This window comes from Typopeltis vanoorti, chromosome 11 (assembly GCF_054136105.1).
Source record: "Typopeltis vanoorti isolate ZY-2024b chromosome 11, IOZ_Tvanoo_1.0, whole genome shotgun sequence".
Classification (NCBI taxonomy): Eukaryota; Metazoa; Arthropoda; class Arachnida; order Uropygi; family Thelyphonidae; genus Typopeltis; species Typopeltis vanoorti.
The window spans coordinates 23,518,472-23,540,112 of record NC_143559.1 but is presented as its reverse complement, the minus strand read 5'-3'; the positions used below and the strand labels follow the sequence as shown (position 1 = coordinate 23,540,112).

At 33.3% G+C, this 21,641-nt stretch overlaps 1 protein-coding gene across 1 annotated transcript in view; it reads left to right on the top strand.

Moving 5' to 3' along the window:
- LOC150101372 (uncharacterized) overlaps positions 1 to 21,237 on the top strand; it is a 34,321-nt gene extending 13,084 nt beyond the window's left edge. Inside the window, exons 2-9 of the mRNA XM_090400785.1 lie at positions 347 to 494; positions 1,513 to 1,605; positions 2,739 to 2,877; positions 3,300 to 3,340; positions 15,257 to 15,326; positions 16,636 to 16,672; positions 18,845 to 18,914; positions 21,027 to 21,237. Coding sequence (XP_090256911.1) covers positions 347 to 494; positions 1,513 to 1,605; positions 2,739 to 2,877; positions 3,300 to 3,340; positions 15,257 to 15,326; positions 16,636 to 16,672; positions 18,845 to 18,914; positions 21,027 to 21,194 — 766 coding nt within the window. The 3' untranslated portion in view covers positions 21,195 to 21,237. The remainder of the gene's footprint in view (positions 1 to 346; positions 495 to 1,512; positions 1,606 to 2,738; positions 2,878 to 3,299; positions 3,341 to 15,256; positions 15,327 to 16,635; positions 16,673 to 18,844; positions 18,915 to 21,026) is intronic.
- Positions 21,238 to 21,641: the final 404 nt, after the last annotated feature.

The following is a 21,641-nucleotide window of genomic DNA, read 5'->3' as shown; positions in this document are numbered from 1 at the left end:
TGAAAAAGTTACATATTCGGTCTCTAGATCAGTATCCCCTGATTTCCAAAATTTTATCCCACGCGCAATCCAAAATTATAGTTTGTTACTCAAAAACGTCTATTAATGATCTGTTGTAATTAGAGAGTGTTATAAATAACTGGCAAAATGAAGAATATTTGAGCTTCAGTTGATAATAAAGTCAGTATTATATGGTCCTTGACTGTAATTCTAAATTTAAGAGTCCCACCACAACAGTAAAATGCACCTCTTCTGCCAAATCATTCCAATGACTGTTTTTCAATAAAACGTTTCTGAAATATAACAAAAGTTGTATGTTTTAGATAGTTCTATGAAAACGTCTTATTTCAGGTGCTTCATCAGGAATTGGAGCAAGCACAGCTGTTCATTTCGCATCGTTAGGAAGTTGTGTGTCACTAACTGGACGCGATGTTGACAGACTGAAGAAAACTGCTGAAGACTGTGAAAAGGCTGGACTGTCCGATGAAAAGGTTTACATAATTTAATGAGTTTTCAGTTAGAGTTGATGTGTAAGTTACCGAAACACGTTAAATGCATTCTGAAAAGTTTCTTTCTACACAAATATTATCAGACAATTCGATGAATGTTTATTACGTGCCTTGTTCTATCATCCGAGATTATTTTAGTCGTAAAGCTCATTCTACACTTTTGGAAACACTGACCTTGTGAATACTGTCTCCAACCAACAAGCTGTAGAATCAAATCTTACTGTAAACATTGATGTTTGTGAATGTTTATAAATGACAAATTAAATTCATCTCACAATTATAAAGAGTAGAGGGCGCTCTTACTTATAAACATTCACAATAGAGAATATTCCTGCTTATTATTATAAGCCCAGAGTTCAATGTTTGCTCTGCAAAGAGTAGGGATGAGAATCACACATTAAAATAAGAGGGTGAAATTTATAAATATCAATATACGGTATATTTTAGATCGAAATAAAAGTCAACTGCAATTCCACCTTCAGTTACAGTAGCCTGTTATTGACACATAAAACTGACGGCATTTATTTAATTTAAAGGGTTCATTTGTCTTTTATGATATTTTAAAGAATTTTTTACTTTTTTTTTTCAACTCGAAAAGGCAACCATCTTTTATAAAATCAAAAATAAAGATATAGAAGTATTTGGCACAACCTATTTAACTCGTAAATGTGTCATTCTCCATAATTTTTGGTGATATTATTTTTATCTGGTGCATTAGTCACGCTAAATTCATAACTAATTATTTATTAGAGATGTAAGAATGCAGACATTCTGTAGAAAACAATCTTGTCCTTTAATTTACTTGTTTAATGAAACAATTTAACAAAACATTCGTGAAACCTGTGTGTTAATGTACTGTAATTCATAACTTATAAGCACGGGTAAAACGTTTATAACCCGACATCTCTTCCGTGTCTTAAGCTTAATCATTCTTAACAGTGAATAAATTAGTTTTTTCAACTATTTGAATAACTGGTGCTAATTGACATCGAATACCTTTCAGATGTGTGTAATACCAGGGGACGCAGGAAAAGAAGAAGATATCAAACACATCATGAAAAAGACAATTGAAAAATTTGGCAAACTGGATGTTTTGGTAAATTATTAGGATTTTTGATTATTACATTCTTTAGATTCTTGCATTAGTTAAAATATAATTCATGATGCTTGCCTCCTCAGGGCTATCCCGCCCGAATAAGACCTAAGTTCAATTGTAGTCGCCGACTTGAGAAAAGTTTCTTTATACGACAGGTTCCTGAGATAATTGATCTCCTGCACGATTAAGTGGGGTTTTCTCCCGGAAACTCCAGTTGTTCATACCGTAAACACTAGAAAATTGACCGAGAACATATACATTTTATGATAATAACATATCGTGTTAGTGTTAAGTACTACGAGGATGGGAGCACTTGTTTGCCTGTATCTTTACTGGATCCACTTAAAATATATGACAGTCTTGGGCCAGCTATATCTGATTGGCTACCGGTGGTGATTGAGCTGCCCAGTCTTCAAAAGTCAGATAGGGCCTAAAATCCGCCTCGCCTACTCCCTATAAGGGAATGAAAGGCTTTAGCTAATTTTTTTTGTTTGTTTTTTTGTTTTCGATTTACAGAAATTTAATTCTTGCATTTATTAAAATTTGATATTCTTGCAGTTATGAAATAATTAGAAATCACCGAACCGTTGAGATTTAATTCCTTTTTTTTTTCTAAAATTCACACATCATCCTAATCAGTGTCTTTATCGGATCAGCCTTGCAGTTTTTTTTTTTTTAATTTGGCAAGAATTGAGCTTCTCCCTCATTCTTCAGAATGTTAGATAGTTTTAAACGGCCTCGCCTACTCCCAGGAAAATGGAAGACTTCAGTGGATTTCACGGAAGTAGGATTAAGCTGCAATTCAGGAGTCTTGCTTATGAATGACACAAATACTATTACTATCATCGTGATCTAATGAATGACATGATCCCATAATGGTCATAATCATGCGCTTGTGAATGGCATGATCTCATAATCGCACGATCTTATAAATGCCACATGATCTTATTGAGATCATGATAACTGACTGAGTTAATTTTAAGATATTGTCGTAATAATTATGTGTGAGCTTTTATATGAATACTAGCTTTATAAATTTTTATGGTAAAAATGATGTGCAACAAATAATGAACAGAAATATCACTGTGATATATTAACTGTGTCATTAACGAAATATTTGTGTTTCTCAAAAGGTTAACAATGCAGCAATGGTAAATAACAAACCGATTGTAGACACGACCATGGAGGAATACGATCAAATAATGAACGTAAATATACGTTCCGTGTATCAGTTGATCAAACTGGCTATTCCACACTTGGAAAAGACAAAAGGTATGTAAGAGATTCGTTCATAAAATTCTAGAGGTTATATTTTCAAATGTCTTACTTTGAATTTTTAATTATAATTCATCGGTTAATCGCATTTTGTAACGTTGTATAAAATGTCCATGAGTTTATTACCTGTCAAATTATGAGAAATGTTATGAAACTTGAATGTCATCGTGAATATAAAAATCTACAGAAATAGATATCCGGTATAAATTGTTATCTTTTATACTAGAGAAGCATAGTGAAAGGTATCCGACAGACAAGTTTATATTTAACATTTTAAATGTGTATTTGGATTCCATGATTATTTTATCACATTGAGAATATCCTACCAATAATATTCTGATATTTAAATATTTACATCTCAACAAGCTGCAGCTGAACGTGTACACTCCAAGATATTCACCCTTTTAATCATATTGCAGGTGCGATCGTCAATGTATCCAGCGTTGCTTCAATTAGAGCAGTAAGTATTGAACTTTATTATCAAAAATCAGATAAATTGAAAAATGCAATTTATGAAATTACTAAAATTAGTAAACATTTAAAGTGATTGAATATGGTGATTAAAAATCAGAAATGAGAACACGAAAGCGAATCAACTGGGTGTGCGATTATTTAGCAACAGTTGGGTTTGCTCCTGTGAGTTGTTTTTGTTACAAAAGAAAAAAGACTTACTGAAAACAACTGTCAGCTGGGCTGAACTTGAATTTGGGCTGCCTTAGTTTGGAGCCATTTTAACTCTATCACCCATATGAGTATCCATTTCTCGTACATTTTGACCTTTCTGTGCATGGTAACGTGCGCCTTTGGTGAATTTATTCTGCATTTTAGGAAGTTACTTAAAAAATGAATCCAGAGTTATTCTCAGAACTGTGGGATTGTTTACACACACACACACACACACACACACACACACACACACACACACACACACACACACACACACACACACACACACACAAGAAGAAGAAGAATATCTAAATAACTTAAGGAAAATAGTAAACAAAATTTCTTGTAAATAACCTCATATTTGTGACGGTCAAACGACTATCGTCACAGGTTTGGTGGATGTAAGTTGCAGAACCTGATAATTGGCGCAGGAGGGGTGATATGATTGAGATATATGATTGGGCTTACCAAATAAATACCCAGGTTATTTTTCAAAGGATTGAAAGAAGGAAGGGGATAGAGAAAAGAGGTCACTCTTGATTTTACATAATGGTGTGGTGCATGAGAGAACGACGCATTCTAAAAAATTCATTCATATTATTTATACATGCATGAGCAAGGATGTGCATACAATTACACATATACTCGTATATCCATACACATCGACATTAAATATATTTATACATTACATATGTACAGGACCGATCCGACACTATCTGATTCCCCTAGGCAAAGAAAATTTAGGCACCCTTATACATTGTCTCTCTATATATATTTTGTCATACTCACACAAGCAGATGTACGCTAACACATGTGGATATTTATAGAAATAATATCATTATGAACATTAAAAAAATTTATTAATCAAAACCAATACATTTGTATACATATATGATTACTCCTAATACCTGTATAGCAAGAAAATTATACATCTTAAATACAAAAATTATGAAAAATTAATCTTTTGGGCTTTTTCTATGGCAAAGTTTTGAATTAATTCATCTATATTGATTGTAGATGCAATTCATGCTCTATAGCAGTGGTGGCCAACCTTTTTATGTGCGCGTGCCAAAGGTTTACAAATCGAGTTGCTGACGTGCCGGGTAGTTTTTAATAGAGGAAAAATTAATAGTAAATTAATTAATTAATTTATTTATAATATATATATCTATATATCTATATATATATATATATATATAACATCTATAAAGATTTAATTATTTATAATTTTATAAAAATAGTATTTTATTTTATTTATAATATTTATTTATATATAAATTTATAATATTATTCAGTGTAAAATTGATTATTGTATAGTTAAGTTCATTTTAATGATATTGGTTTGAAAAAAAAAAACCGTAGTGAGAAGTAAGAAAATAACTAAAATAATCGAAGCCTTTGGCTCTTCATATAATTAGTAACTAAAAACTATTGTCCAATTTTTCAATTATATGAAAGAAGTGTTTGTTTGATTGCATTTGAAATTCTCGATGTCATTATGGCAGATCACAAAGGCTAACTTCAAATAAAATTCTACCACGAATTGAAACATGCCATGTAATACTTGTGTGAGTTCCCCTCCCAGCTCAAACGCAAACAAGCAGCAATAAAAATCAACCAAGAGTTGAAACTTTGTGTGAGTTGAACCCGCAGGTAATTAGAAGTTCCGTCGGCACGATAAACGACACTCTCAATTTTAAACACTAGTTCCAACAATAATTAATATTTTGAATTTAAAAGCATATCACTTTAACGCAGGAATTAAAATTTATTGAAAAAGTTAAACTTAGTTTCTTTTACTAAAACTAAGTTTTTGAAAGTTTTAGTTATGGTAGTGAGAATTTTGTTGCGCTTTTCTGTCCGTTAGCTTATTAATTCTGGGATGAATTGAAGTGACAGCCAAACTGAGACAGTCAGAAAGTTGCAAGCGGTTCGTCTGTTTCGTTATAAGCACAGGCATGACAGAAAAGGCAACTATAAATGCAAAATTTCACAAATATATGTGGTGGAAAAACAAAGAAGAAATCTTATTGATATTTCATATAAATTTGGATATTCATTTTTCATTCTTAGCCAGAATTTCGGATTATTCCTTAGAATTTAAAGCACTTTCCAGTCCTTTGTCCGATGATAATTCAATACGTTGAAGGATTTCTACACGAGAAAGGGCTGTTCGCTTTGTGTTCAACAAAGGGGTTCACATATTTTGCCTCCGAGGATCCTCATGTTCGGGATAAAACTTTTCAAACGAAATTTTATTTATGAACTTGATTTGAATGAAGAAATAAATGATTTATCATTGTACTGCATAGTGAGATGGTTATCTACGTACGATGTATTGAACAAATTTGTAGCTTTATTGGAACCAATTATCGAATTCCTAGATAAAAAAAACCAATGATATCCGTAATTAAAAAACAATGAATGGATCCAGGACTTAATGTTTTTTATTGATATAATGGAACATTTACAAAATTTCAATGTGTCGCTGCAAGGCAAGGACAAGAATGTTTCAGAATTGAGTCAGAGCATTTTTAGTTTTAAAAAAAACATTACAACTTTTTCAAAAAAATATAAGTGAAAAGACATTCAATCACTTTCCACGTTTGAAAAAAGCGACTTCAGGGATGTGATATTCTTCCTACAGCCAACAGTAACTATCGAGCAAAATTAAACAACCTGTTGGACGATTTTGAAGAACGATTTGTAGACTTACAAGAATTAAAGCCATCTATCGCATTTCTATTAAATCCATTTGACATTGATGTAATTAACAACGGTTTCCCGCTTTTAAAAAGCTTACTTCTTGGAACAGCATCAGGAGAAATGAAGTTAACAGAAATCCAAGACGAAGGTCTTAAGATGTTACATAAATCAGTAAATTCAATCAATGAATTTTGGAAATGTGTACCTACCATAAAGTACAGTCATTTAAAAAAATGCAGCACATCGTTTATTACCAATTTTTGGTTCGATGTACAATGTTGAGTCACTGTACTCACGATGAAATTTGTAAAATCCAAGTATTGTTCTCAGTTAACAAACTAACATTTGAAAGAATAAAGAAGTTCAATTACTAATTACAAACCAAATTATCAAAAATTAGTTGCTAACTTAGAAATCCATAAACCTTCTACTAGTGAAGAGTAAATAAAAAAATGTAAATACATGTAAAAAATATGTAATAATAAATATGTTTCAAAAACTTTTTTTCCTTATTCCTTATAAATGACATTGTATTTATATGTGTACGTATATGACTGACATAGACCTTTGGGATGAGGCTCGTAACGATTGCTGGTAGGTAACTAGGGCTCTTGCTGCAAAAACTCTGGCCACTCCTGCTCTATAGATATTATTGCTAGACCAGTGAGTCGTTCCTGAGCCATGTAGAGAGAGTATAAGTTTTTGTGAGTTTTAATTTAACTTTAATCTCGGAAATTTTAATGATTTTAGTAATGTTTAAATGATACGAAATGAATAGACAGGTATTACTTACAGAAATACTGCTCTATGGAGAACACTGGCTATTTTGGCCACAGACGTTCTTCAGCCGCTGTAAGAATGTTAGATATACAAGTACCAAAAACTATTAGCCATTGGAATCAACTGTCACCTACGAAAAAGCTTGACCGAACTAATCTGAAATCAGTAGAAGAATGCCGGAGGGAGCGAAGAGAATGACTAATCAGAGGTCTTATTTCACGAATACTACCAATCAGAATCCCTGCCACTGCAATTCTATGAAAATTCCCACGGCATTCTTATACTGATTTTCAATAAACTGAACTGAATTAACAAGATGTGAGAAAATGAATGACGTAATCCCCAACTTCTCAGATCTCAGAGAGCTTGCAGAAACAGGGCTTAATCTAAAAATCAACAGAATTAAGTCTATAGGGAATGAAGATAAGAACAGTCGGTTAGCCGCGACCACTGATTGTTAGGTTGAGGAATACCCTGGAACTTCCCTGCTCATCTTGGGACAGATGCCAGAAAGAGGAAAAATCTCTGCACTTGATATTAAGTATATAAAGAGCAGGGGAGTGGAAGAAATAGAGAAAGGCGAAAATGATGTAGGATCATCACCGAGCACCAGGACGGCTTCACTTATTTCAGTTTTTTTATTATTAATCAAGATTTTATTATTTTTTTTTTCGAAGGTTGTAATTTTCCCCTGAACTATGGCAAAATCTGGCGCCCTAAAGTCTTAGCGCCCCTAGGGGATTGCCTAGATTCGCCTAATGATAAAACTGGCCCTGCATATGTATAGGCATATAGGAAGTACAATAAATTTAGCAGTATATTCAACGTCTATTTTGTTCACATCTTTCAAAGTCAATGTTTGGCTAATATGAAGATGTTTCATGTTCCATTAGAATATGTCATTAGACTACTAATAATATTTTATTAGATACACTTTAGTTTATATGCCTAATACAATTGTTAATTATTATTATTATCATATATAAGGAGTACCGAAATATCTACAATTAAGGTATTATAATTAGAACACATCTGATATATTTTAAATATACGTAATAATAATAATTTTTTTTATTGTTCTTTCAGATATTTACATATGTACAATGATCATCTATTCAGAATATTATTTGACAAAGTTCAGTACTTTGTGCTACATATAATGAGATTTAAATAGTAATGATGATAACATAGTTTTTTTTAATGACAATCACAGTAATAATTTACAATTATTTTGTTCACAGTTACATAAGTTGTATAATATTACATATTGTAGTTTACTATTTTTTTTTCAAGTTTGAAAAGGTGTGATTATACAACAGTATTTACACATATGCAATCAAAATATTATATTTCCTAATTCTCACAAACATACAGTGTAAACTCATGATTTACATTTTTTTATTACATTGCATACATTTGCTACAGTTATTACACACATTACATACATTTGGTTACATATTGTTGTGTCCCTTTTTACGATTTCTACTCTAATCTTACAGATTCCTTTTATCTATATTCTTCTAACTTCTATGCCCGAGATTTTACCAAAACTTATACCAATATCTAAGTTATTGCTCCCCGTAGTACCCCTAATATTTGTATTTATACTGCGCCTTTTGGGATATTTAGTTTAGGATATTACATACATAAACAAGGAGAAAGAACTCAAATATATCTGAAAGTGTAACTATTGCAGTCGTGACACTTAACTCGATTCTCAACTTAAATTATCCGGGAGACTAAGTACAATATTTTCAAGTGGTTATCAACTGCGCCATTTATGTTGTCATAAATAGGGAGAAAGTCAATCTCGAATATATCTCTTAGTATTTAAATATTATTGCAGTTGTGACTCTTAATCTCTTTCCTCAACATTAAATTTCCCGCGTGATTAGGTACGATCATTTTAAGCGGTGCATTGGATTAGCAACATCAGACAACTCTTTTATCATTGAACAAAAGGTTTATTAAGTTTCTAAACATGGTACAATTCAAATACTAAACTAAAATACTTGTGGACTAACATTAAATCATTACAAGCAATATGGCTATTTGTGATTATGCCGCCATACACATTAATTCATAAATTCGCCTGATGTGAACAAATTAGATCAATTCACACTATCTGATTATTCATACTGAAGTAGATTAACAAATCATTCACTGCTAACACATACTTGTGACATTTCAATTATTTTATACATTACATTAGGCATTCAATTCTTAGGATACGTAATTACTTAATTCACACTATTCCGTTATACCGTTATTTGCACTAACACACAATTATGTCATTTAAATATCTTGTGCAATATAATAGACATGCAAAAATACCTTAGGACTCTTAATCATTCACAAATCTTTAACACTTGTCAATCTACACATAACACATTCTATCATATACTAAAGTCCTAGTATAACTTCAACAGTTCTGTATTGGAATCACGATACTTTTCACAGACAAATTTCTAGTTAACATAGGTTATGATTTACAGTACCTTTCTTGAGCTTTTCGTATGGGCCTTTATTCTTTTCCAAACGAACCTCTGGTATAACTTCTCGTAACTCTTGGAGGTATCAGGAATAATAATAATAATAATAATAATAATAATAATAATAATAATAACTCTGGAATACTTTAACACACATATATTTGCTCTACTATCAGCAACAAGGACATCGATCTCTTTACAGCTTTCTGCCTTGCGTAGTTATCACTGACATCGAAACGAAGAAGATCCCTCCTTTTCTAGGACTCTATGGCAATTTTTCCTTTGCTTCCTACTCGGGAAAACGGGAATCGAAATCCTGCTCACTTTCGTTTCCGTGTTGTGACGAGGAGATATCACCCCTGTCACCACTCAGAAAAACCCCGTGAACTCCACCAGAACCAAAACCAAACTCCAAAGCTAAAAGCGACTATCCAAAAAAAGTGTAAAGCCCTCCCCAGGGGGTTACCAACCCTTTTATAGCTGCTTCCCTAACGGCACCTTTTCTTACTTCCTTTCTCCTCCTTCTACTTGTTTTTTAATTATCGACCAATTAGGGTGGCGTTTTCTCACCAAACGTCATTTGATCGGCAAGCTCAATGTTTCAATCCGGGGATCGGCCCGATAGCTTTGCTTTTCTTGTGCTAGCCTGACTTAATCCCCTTTCAAACTTTTTCTATGAATTCTACTTAATAACTTAATCTCTCACATAACGTATTTTATGACTCACCCCTTTCTACTTATTTACTTAACTCTCTCGTTTTTAATCGTATTACAATATTATACTTTCCTTTGTTAGCTACTTATTTAGTTAGAATTCCTTATTTTAAGTCATATTACAATATTAATACATTCCTTCCTTTATCAGCTACTTTAACAACAACCCTTACGTTTTATAGATATTACTGGATGCAAGAAATTTTCCATTAAATAATTCATTTTTTTATGTAAGGGTTTTAATTGATGATATTTATTCTTCATGTTACACCATGATAGCTGAGAATACTATATTCCTAAGATAGCAGGTGTAACAATATGATACATCTTGGATGAGAACTAATTTTTCTGCTATCATCCTTGAAGGTTATATGTAAGCTTATCAGAGGATGACACCAGTTGGTTATTATTTATTGTTTTTTTTGCTGTGTTGGGAAGCTACGAAATCTATGATTGAGAAATTCGCGCGCGCACCCACACGCACGCACGCACACACACACACACACGCACGCACACACACGCACGCACGCACGCACGCACACACACACGCGCACGCACGCACACACACACACGCACACACACACGCACGCACGCACACACGCACACACACACACACACACACACACACACACACACACACACACACACACACACACACACACACACACACACACACACACACACACACACACACACACACACACACACACACACACACACACACACACAATAAATTGTAATGTATTGATGCATCGCTGAACTGGAAGCCTGAACGAATATATTGTGTTTCATTAAATTTGTATGGTATTTTGGGTGTGTGTTTCTTGTTCGTAGTTATGTCCTTAGAGCTCTTTTCAGGCTATTGTAGTTTGTAAGGTTTCTATTCAAAAAGGTAATTTTTTTTATGTCTGGGATGCAGAAGTTTCGTGTGGCCTTTCCATAGTGATTATTGTATTTATATGTGATATAATTAGTTGTCTGAGGTTTTGTTATGCGATATGTATTTCTGACTGTCCTGTAGTTGGCATCGAAATAATGTTTTAGCAAAACTGCATAGTGACATAAATGTTTTGCTGTCAGTATTTTGTGTTCTGACATTGCAGTGTATATAAAGTCGTTATTGTCTCTTTGTTCCCAAAAGATCAGTTTTATGATTTTCTACTGTAACGAGATTAATCTCGTTACAGTATGCATCGAGATCAACGTATGCACCGAAAGCATACGTTGTTATAGCGTATCTTAGTATATTTTGGCATAGTGCTTTGTATATTAGTGTTTTTAGGCGTGTGGGAACTATGTCTTTTAACCTGTAGAGTTTGCCACTTATTGTTCGGAGTTTGTTGTGTAGATAGTTTATGTGGCTATTCCAGTTCATATCTGCATCGAAGTAAATTCCAAGATATCGTATTGTTTCAACCTGAGTGATTGTAGTGGTTTTGCTGTTCTGTGTGTTTTTATATGTTGGAGAGTGGATGTTGGATGGTTTTTTATTTGTTATCAACTGGTCGAGTCAGTGGATTTCTGAATATTATTAATTTTGTCTTATCTGAGTTTAGGTGTATGGAGTTTTTCATGAGCCACTCTGTGATTAGATTTATGTCATGTTGCATATTTGTTTGGGCTATGCTTGCGTTATTGTGGATGGATATTATTGTTGTATCGTCTGCGTATTGGAATGTCTTAACTTTGAGAGGTAGCTGATTAATATCGTGCGTGTAAATGTTGAATAGAGTTGGGGAGATAGTACAGCTCCCTGTGCTATTTCTGTTAGGACCAATATATCAATAATACCGGTGTAATTCCTCAGATAAGCCTGTAACAATAACCAATGTTTTCGGATGCTTCTGATGTTAATATTCAAGATTGAGAGTCATCTAACTTGTACTGTGTGTTGCAAAAGTACGATTGCTGTTGTATTCTGGTGTGATTACATCTATCTAATGGTTCACATTCATTTTTGCTGTGTTGAGGTCTTCTTTTTGAACTAAATTGGAGTTTTTATTTCACGCTAGCAGCCTATCTATGTCTTCCGAGCTTTTTATTTGTATAGACTTTGAAGTTTGTGACTTTCTCAAGAGTATATTGCCGCCTTTGATCCACATTGATAATTTTTTTCTGTTTTTGCTTTTCTTGCTTGGTACATCAGATTCTGATTGAAAGGTGTTAAATACTCAGATAGAAAGAGTGGTGTATTCTCTTGCGTTGCGTTTAAGTCCTTGACAACTGTGTTTTTCAGTCTGCTGGCTTTTATGAGATTGTCTCTTGTAGTCTTGTTTGTCAGACGAACTATGCCTGGTGCTTGTCGTGGCGAGTCTTGTTTTTTGTTCTTCCTGTGAATCCGATTTATGGTCTGAATATCATTATGCTGTAGGGGGATGTCAATTGCATGATCTAACTTTATAACTACGTCTCTGAGATTTTCTGTGGATTGACTTTCTGGAAGACCATTTATAACAAGGTCTTCTTTATGTTGTTGTTGATTTAAAAGTTTGTATTGTAGTTTTTAGGGAATTAAATTCTTGACGGGGTTCGGATGTGTCTTTTATCAATTTGTGTTGCCTGTGAGTTATTACGTTAATGTTGGTTTCAATGTATTTTATCGTTTGTAAGACTTCTTCATTTGTATTATTGAATTACTGTTGTATTATTAAATTTAAGAAACTCTTCATATTCGCTAATTTTTTTATTATTTGTTTATTTTGTTTATCAAATAGTTCTTGGACAAGATCTACTAAGCTGCCTTTTATATTTTCTAAACCTTTTTCTAGTAATAAATTTATGGAATTCAAATTATAAGACTCACCGGTATTTTTTTTATCTGTTCAGTTCATCGTTCGATTCTGCTTCCGGCGTAATCAGTTGCGCCGTGGGTGGCGGCGTTTCATTATTTTCTCTGCAGTTTAAGCATTTCCATTCCTCTCGTTTGGCACTGGATTTGCGTTGCCATGTTGTTTCTGAGGTTGCGAAACATATAAAGTGAAGATTCCTAAGGTATTTCCTGCAGGTTATATGACTTCCGTCGGCCCGTAATTCCTTAAGGCAATTGTTGCACTTCATGACTCACCTTTCTTCCCTTGGATAACTGTAAAGATGGCGACGTCCTTTGTTCTATGCTCGTTAGTGACCATGGTGAACTGTATTCAAATTTCAGCGCACTCAGATTTTGAATTCCACTTGGCCGATTTCGATGAATTATACTGTATATCACCGTCTTCAGCGTGACAAGTAGAGTTACATTATGACACTTTTAAATTAAAAACAGGAGTTAGAACCACATTAAAACTATAAAAAACGGGACCAGCAATACAACCATGCAACCGTTCGTATGCCTACGCAGCGCCCTCTGTAATAATAATAATAATAATAATAACAATTACAATATTTTAGTAGTATAGTTATTATTTTGCTCACAACTTTCGAAGCCAATGTTTGCTTATATAGTTTAGATACCATTATAGTATAGAATTAGAGTACTAATTTTTTTTTATTTTTATTTTTTTAGTAGATACACTTTATAATGAGTAATTTCTTCAGTCCAATATAAGGATATGATTTTTTTTCATGTGGCTACTTTAATTTCAGGCAATGTTTTGCCAAATCTTGAGAACAGGGACCACAGAGATCTCGTTAAGGCATATAAAATTAGGTTCTTTATATTGTATGGAAGCTTATTTAATAGTTCTGATATATAGAACTGACGGGTTGCTTTTCCACATGCATTAATATAATTACTTGTGATGTATGTTATATGCTGAGGTCTGATTTGATATGGAATTATTACTGCTGTTCGATATTTTCTGGAAAAGTAGTGATTTAGCCTGATAATGTAATGTCTAAGATTTTTAATAGCCTTTATGTGAACAGCAGCGTTATAAATTTTTATGGTTAAATGATGTGCAACAAATAACGAACAGAAATATCACTATAATATATTAACTGTATCATTAACGAAATAACCAAAAGTCGACTGTTGGTGGGTGTGTTGATGGATGGAAAAGAGGAGTATTATTTAGGCTCCTGGGATATTGTTGCCATCAGCCTGGTTTGTAATGAGTTTAGTTTTTTGATTGTCTTGTGATGCAGAATAGTAGTAATAGTAGTAGTAGTAGTAGTAATAGTAGTAGTCGTAGTAGCACGGCTTCAATTGTAGTCTAGTCTAGTGACCGCTAGAAGAACTTTTCCTAAATCTTTCCTTGACTGATTCCCGAGTTAATCTATCTCTGGGGCACTGGCAACAGATTTTTTATCTCATGGAAATTCGGGTTTTTCGTCCGTAAACTTTAGAAAATCAACCGTAGAACCTATCCTATTTTAGACAAGAACATACTGTGTTTGGGATCACGAGATGGCGACACGTTCGTCATCTCGTCATCGGATGCCACTTATAATTATAAGTGGCATCCAATGAAGAGTCCTCATCTTCTGGCTAATTATAATTAGTCAGAGAATGAGTTTCAATACATCGCAGTATGGTGGCTGTTCTAAACCCAAACTAGTACCTGAGTCCTCTGCGGACGATTTGGTGCCTGTACGTCCCACCTGACTGGTGCAGCATAGAAAGCAACCCTGCATGATGTAAACCAATCATACCTTAATTAGATGGGTGAGTGGATTGAGAGTTTGAAATCTTACTCTAGTGACCACATAAAATCTTTTCAATCTCACTTCAAGCCTGTAATAGCGAGCATTGCTCAATACACTTGAACAGCCTAATGGTAAATTAAATTTATTCTTTTTCAATCTTTTCGAACCTTATTGATTGTCTTAGAACTTTTGTTTCGCAAGCCAACATGAAAGTTTTAACACCTGAATATTTAGCCCTTATCAATCAGAATTTACATGGATGCTTAATTAAAATTTAGCCTAGGGTTCAAAACAAATGTTTATAATATTTTTATCTTAACTTTTATTTAAAGATGCTTCCTATGTGTTTAAAATAATATGTGCTAGTAATCTAGTAATTGTATATATCTATATTTATATCTATATCTATATATATATATTTTTTTCTTTTATAGTTTCCCCTTACCTGCGATTATAGTATGACTAAAGCAGCCATGGATGCTCTCACCAGGTGTGCTGCTTTAGGTAATGTCACACTATGTAATCGGAAATTAATTTCAGTTAGCAAAATAATAAAAATATAAGATTAAGAAATATATATCATAATAAAAGTCAATAGACCTTTATTCTTAAAATAATAATAACTGCATACTTATAGAACTAGTTTTGTTTTAAACCAACCATTTCTGACTCAGTCACGTGCTAATGCATATTTTATATTCTACTTACAAGCAAATGCTTCAGTTTCTATTAACAGTTTAGGATCTCTCTCTCTCTCTCTCTCTCTCTCTCTCTCTCTCTCTCTCTCTCTCGCACACACATACACACACACCAGTGGCGGATTGTACATAATCACTGCGACGCTGTGCCCCCCTCAAGGGAAAAAAAAGAAAAGAAATGAAATTTTGTTTGTGTTTATAAACAGTCACAATGCTTACAACATTATATAAATGCAATATCACATGTTAAAGATTACAGCTTATGTTTCGACATTGATTGAATAAGCTAATAATTGGAATTGTTCGATTAACGCTTTAGATTACGAAACAAATGCACTGCGATCTAGCGCTGTGTCGAAATTATCACGTTCGGCCAATTTTAGCTAGACTCGCCAATATTCGTTTGCTCTTTTCACTGCACGTAACAAGTGAATCCGATACTGCTCAACGAGCAGTGTCGCTACGGATAAATTGTATGTTTGCGCGCGTTATTTCTTTATTATTGGTGTGTGGGTGAGGGTGAAATCTTTTTGATGAATCTTATTTTATTCTGTTAAAATAACATATCATTATTTATTTATTATCAATACAAGGTTGAATTATAACGAATATCACTGGTGAAAATATGAAAACACAATTATACTTTCTCAATTATCGTGACATGAAAATTTATTGTTACACGAAACAAATGCACTGCGATCTAACGCAGTGTCGGAATGTCGAAAAAACCGACACTGCTCGTTGTGAAGTATCGCTACAGATAAATTGTATGCTTGCGCGCGTTTATTTCTGAATACGAAACTTTTATTATTGGTGTGAGCGTGTTCGTGGTGAGGGTGAAATATTTTTAATGAAGAAATTTTTTAATATGTAAATTTACTTATTAATAAATTGATTACTGATTAGGAAAAAATGAATTATTTTTCTTATTTGGTATATGCAGCACCCCCACTTGAAATTTCCACTGGCCGCCACTGATACACACACACACACACACACACACACGCACACACGCACATATTAGTTTCATTTAACTCTATTTACGACAGAATATAACAGTTCAATGCATATTCTACTTTGAAACTTATGGTCCTTTTCGTTTTTTTTCCTTCCAGAGTTGGGTCCCAAGAACATCCGTGTGAATGCAGTAAAGTAAGTTACATTTGCTATATTAAAATGTTACATAATACTCGATTATACCAATATTATCGTGCTAAGTTAAGCACATCCCTCATTAATATATCGAAGAAGAAGAACAGAGTGCAGTGATTCCATTTTTGTGAAATAAAGTTGTATCAACCATCATTTACAGCACAACATCGCCACAGTATTTTCTCACAGCTACTGCATGCGAGTGAATTAGCATATTTAAAAAGTTTATAGGTTGCCGATAAAGAACTATTAGTGTTCTGACAGCCTCCTGCAACAGGACACTTTCACCATACAGAGTTTTGTAAACAGTCGCTTAAGTTCTGTACCTTGGGTACCAATAGTGCCGTCTGTCGACATGAACTGAATCAAAGTACGCTCTCCATAGATATAATAATCATAAAAAGAAAAGGGAAAAAAAAAGAGCAGCGTGCTGTGGCTCACTTTTTCGTTTATTTCCCGTAACATGCCCAATCATCATGGGATGAATCTAAGCGATTTAAAATAAAAACTATCAGCGATATTCCGACTTTTTCTCCTACAATAAATTAAAAACAATTAGATTGTGCTTCTTGCAAAATCCGTATTCCATTTCCTCTATTCACAGCTACTTTAAAAAAAATCCTATGTCTCAGAAATATCTTGAAGGTTTTTGTTATGGATTGTTTGCACTAGACATTTATTGGACTTTTCGACTTTACGTACAAAAAAGTTTCTTGAGGGTTTTGATTCTGGAGAAATATTCGAAATAATTGCCGATAATGGTTGTTTCTGAATAACAGTTCTTCTAGAGAATAAAAATTTGTCAGAGTACAATACAAACTGCTAGTATTTGATACCTAAACTGGCTTTTATTTTAGCTGGTCTTAGACAGTTGCATAAGAGTTCACCCCCCCCCTTCCAGGAGAATAAGGTTTATTCCTCTTCAGAAGGCTTTCCATTCCGCAAAGCAAACCCTCTAGAAAAATACACTAATTTAACAGACACACAAGGTATACATAGTCGTGGATGCAAATGAGATGAATACATTCTTATCATTGGTGTGCAGAAAGAGAAGTATAGGGTTGACAGTGAAATGAATGTCTCTTTTTTTAATTCCACAGTATCTCGGTGAAATTAAAGAAAGAGACAGACAAAGGAACTAGGTTGAAGAGATATGCATTCAAAATAAACACCACTAAAAAAGCTTATAAGAAGTAGTTTTATTTATCAGCACTAACTATTTTCAAGCATGACCTTGCTTAACTAAATCCAGTCAAGATAAGATGATGTCGTTTCTTTCGTTTGCTTATTCATTAAACCTGAGTGAATTACGAAATATTCGGTGTACCTTCGATAATTATACAGAATGTATTTGTATGTTTAAAAATATGTTTTAATTTCTCTATCATTCTTGAAGTGCTTTAATTTCTTCATCATTTCTAAATTACTGATAGTTCTACCCTTTCTATTTACGATTCGCTATTATAGTGCTTCTTTACAAACGTAATCAAACATGGCACTTTTCAAGTCAACATGGCGTTCTATAAGTAAAGTAGTGGGCTCACAGCGGCCTGTTAAAATCAGTCTTCATTCAAGACCTTTACTTATTCAAACAACTACTTGATGAAAGCTATTCAGTTTAAACAGAAGTACAGTAGCTATCATCATCATCATCACGAACCATGGACTCACTGCCCGTTGATGTCTGATGCCTGTTTTACTATCTTCTTCCACCTTTCTTTGTCCAGTGCACAGTGTCGCAGTTTTTGTACACCCATTCCACACTAGTTTTTTATATCGTCTATCCATTCTTTGTATCTTTGTATGGTCTACTCTTCTGTTTAAACTATCCAAAATACCACACATAAATGTCTTTATCTTCCGGTCCTCACTCATTCTAAAGATGTGTCAAAATAAATGCAGCTTCCGTTTTTTAATCTTCTACATTAGATTCTTCTGGTTGTATCTTCTGATAGAGTTCTTCATTGGTGATTTTCTGTACCCATCCTATTCTTATAATCTTCCTGTAACAAGTTCTTTCAAAGTAGTTATAGTTACTCTTTAAGACTATATATCTTTAGAAATTAGGTTTAATGTCTGTGTATCTATTTAGTTTTGTTTTGTATATTTATTTGTCTAAAATCATTTTTTCTACGATCAACTTTCTAAGGGTATCCCTTTTATCCTTTACAGTCCTGGACTTGTGGACACTCACTTAGGAAAAAGAAATCTTAATACTGATGTTTTAGCAGTCATCGAAGAGGTGAGTATAAGAATTCATTCTCTCCATCTTTCGTAAATCATGTGACTCCCCTTATGCCATTATTCATTGAAATAGCGGTCTAAAGAGTTTTCAGTTGGGCAGTGTTTAGTTTCCTGGAACTATCAAGCATCTTTAAAACAAAAAGTACATAATTAAACATTTGCTTCTTTTTATGTAGGAAATTAGAAATACAAAGTTTTCTAGCCAGAATCTGATAGAAGTTACCCTTGACTTCCCTAAATCTTATATATAGGTGACAAGAGAGATTAGTATTATCACTAAATAGTGCAGTTAAAGAAAACAAAACAAAACGATCCCCCCCCCTCCCCAGAAAAAAAAAGAAAGAAAAGAAAGAAAGACACTACTTGTATACTCTGGAGATTTTTAAAAATGCCCAAATCTATTTATATATTATTTGACTACATTGCACTGAAAATAAAACGTGGAAGTGGTAACGGTGGACTATAAGGTGGGTAGGCAGAAGCAAAGGGAAAAACTCGCCTATAGCTGACAGGTTTCAACTACAGTAAGTAAAGCGATAGCAAGTCAAAAATTATCATTTTATTTTCATCCTCTCTATTCTTATTCGGTGACTAGTTAATAGCCGAAATGCAGTCTGAAATTTATCTTCTCTCCTAATAAACGAACCAAGCAAAATACGAATTTGTCTAACGTTTGAAAAACATTTTCATGAAACGGTAAGTACAAAAAGTAGGAGGTTGACTGCAACTTAGAAAGCAAGAAATTGTCTGACATTATTTATTATTCCTGGTATTCTGGTTACTTCACTAATTGTGTTCCATTCTATTGCTGAAGTTTCCTATTATTACAAACTCAAATTATATTTAAGATTAAACTCAGATTATATTTAAGATTATAATTTCAAGATTTAGATTCTTTTTATATTTTATATATTTTCCAGATTGGTTTAGAATTTTGATATTATATCTTCCACAATGACAAAATAACATCAGCCAAATTATCCCTTTTAAATTGCTGGCTGTTCCCTATTTTCTCAGTAATCGGGTCAGATTTTAGATTTATTGGAGTTATCACTTTTTTTTTTTATGCCGGGTAAACTACTCAAAAATATACGTAGTCTAAATCGGTTAAACTGTGCCATGTGTCCAGATTTCTCGAGAGGAGGAGAAACATACGCAAAATGTTTGGCTATAAAGTACCTATCTTTATTAACTGAAGACATGAGGCTACCATCTCCTCATTAAAGAGATGATAGATGAATACCACTCTCCAATAACGAACAATTTTGCAACAACTCGAATTCTGGACTTAATAAGCGTAATTAAAGACTCAGGTAATAACTTAAAAATCAATACTTTATTTAACAGTTGAATCAACATAATAACAGAATAAATCAAGAGATTACACTGCCCTACAAGGGTAGAAAACCACCAAACGGACAAGTGTGTGTGTGAGGGGGTCGGACAAGGATAAGCTGGATCGCCAATATTACGAAAGCTGCTAAGATCAGCAGCCTTCAAGATCTTTCAAGAAAGACTATTAAAGAGAGAAGTGTGGAGAAGATGGACTCGAAGTACCCAACCCGTCCAGACGGGTTGGGTACTACTTCATTTGATTAACGTGTACTGATTTATATTATAGAAAATAAATTTCACAAGAAAAAGGGAATAACTTTGAAACTCTTCCAAGTATTAATTACAGCTCTCATATTTATATGAGTAATTTTTGTTATTTAAATTATTCAAACGTTTTCTTTTATGTCAGCCAGTTTCGGAAGTATTCGTGAATTATTTTAAGCGCGTATAGTTGTCGAGCACTTAGTAAGAGTAGAATATTCATTTAAAATTTCAAATATTTCTGATGCATACAAATTCTCCACAGGTTTGAAATGGTAGAAAGAAAAATGCTGCAAAATCTTAATTTCTCCTGTTATGGAGGAAAATTTTAAATATGCCATATTTTATTTATGTATCTTACATGGTTTTAGGATATAGCAATCAGAATATCGTAATAAAATTGCTAAAATTCTTGTAAAAACTATTATCTGGATTGTTACATTCTCTACACAATTGTGGCTATTGTTTTGCAATATATTCCGCTTTGCTTAATTAAATCTTTTTTCTTTATTAGAAATTGAAAAAGTATGCAAAAAGTCATAAGCAGATCGGTAGAGTGGCGATCCCCAAAGAAATAGCGACAGTGATAGCGTTTCTCGCTTCATCAGATTCCTCATTCATGACAGGAGAGACCTTAGTGGCAGATGGTGGACTCACGTTATCCTGCCCATTCTTCGAGTAATAAAATAATCTGGGAAACTACAAGACAACAACACAAAATTACTACCTAAATGCTGTTGTGGGATAAATTTTCGAATGAAGAACATAAAATTATAAATGTAATAAAGTATATGAATTGAATTTATACCGATATTTCGTATTTTTTTAACTTAAAAATATGCACTGCCATTCAGAGAGAGAGAGAAAGAGAGAGAGGAAGCACCCAGTTCCAAAATTGACAGTAATTATAACACAGACCTAAGATCAGAGTAGTTATGGCTATATGACAATTCTCCTATATCATTTGTAAATTGTAAACATTAGTCTGAAGCCGGTTTTCACGTGTCCATCGGCGAAAAAAAAATCGAGATTCTGAAAAATGTCTTGCCACCTCATTATTGTATTTTTTAACATGAGCATTCGACAGTTTTCAAATTTTCAACATTTTCAATTTCAAAAAATGAAAGTC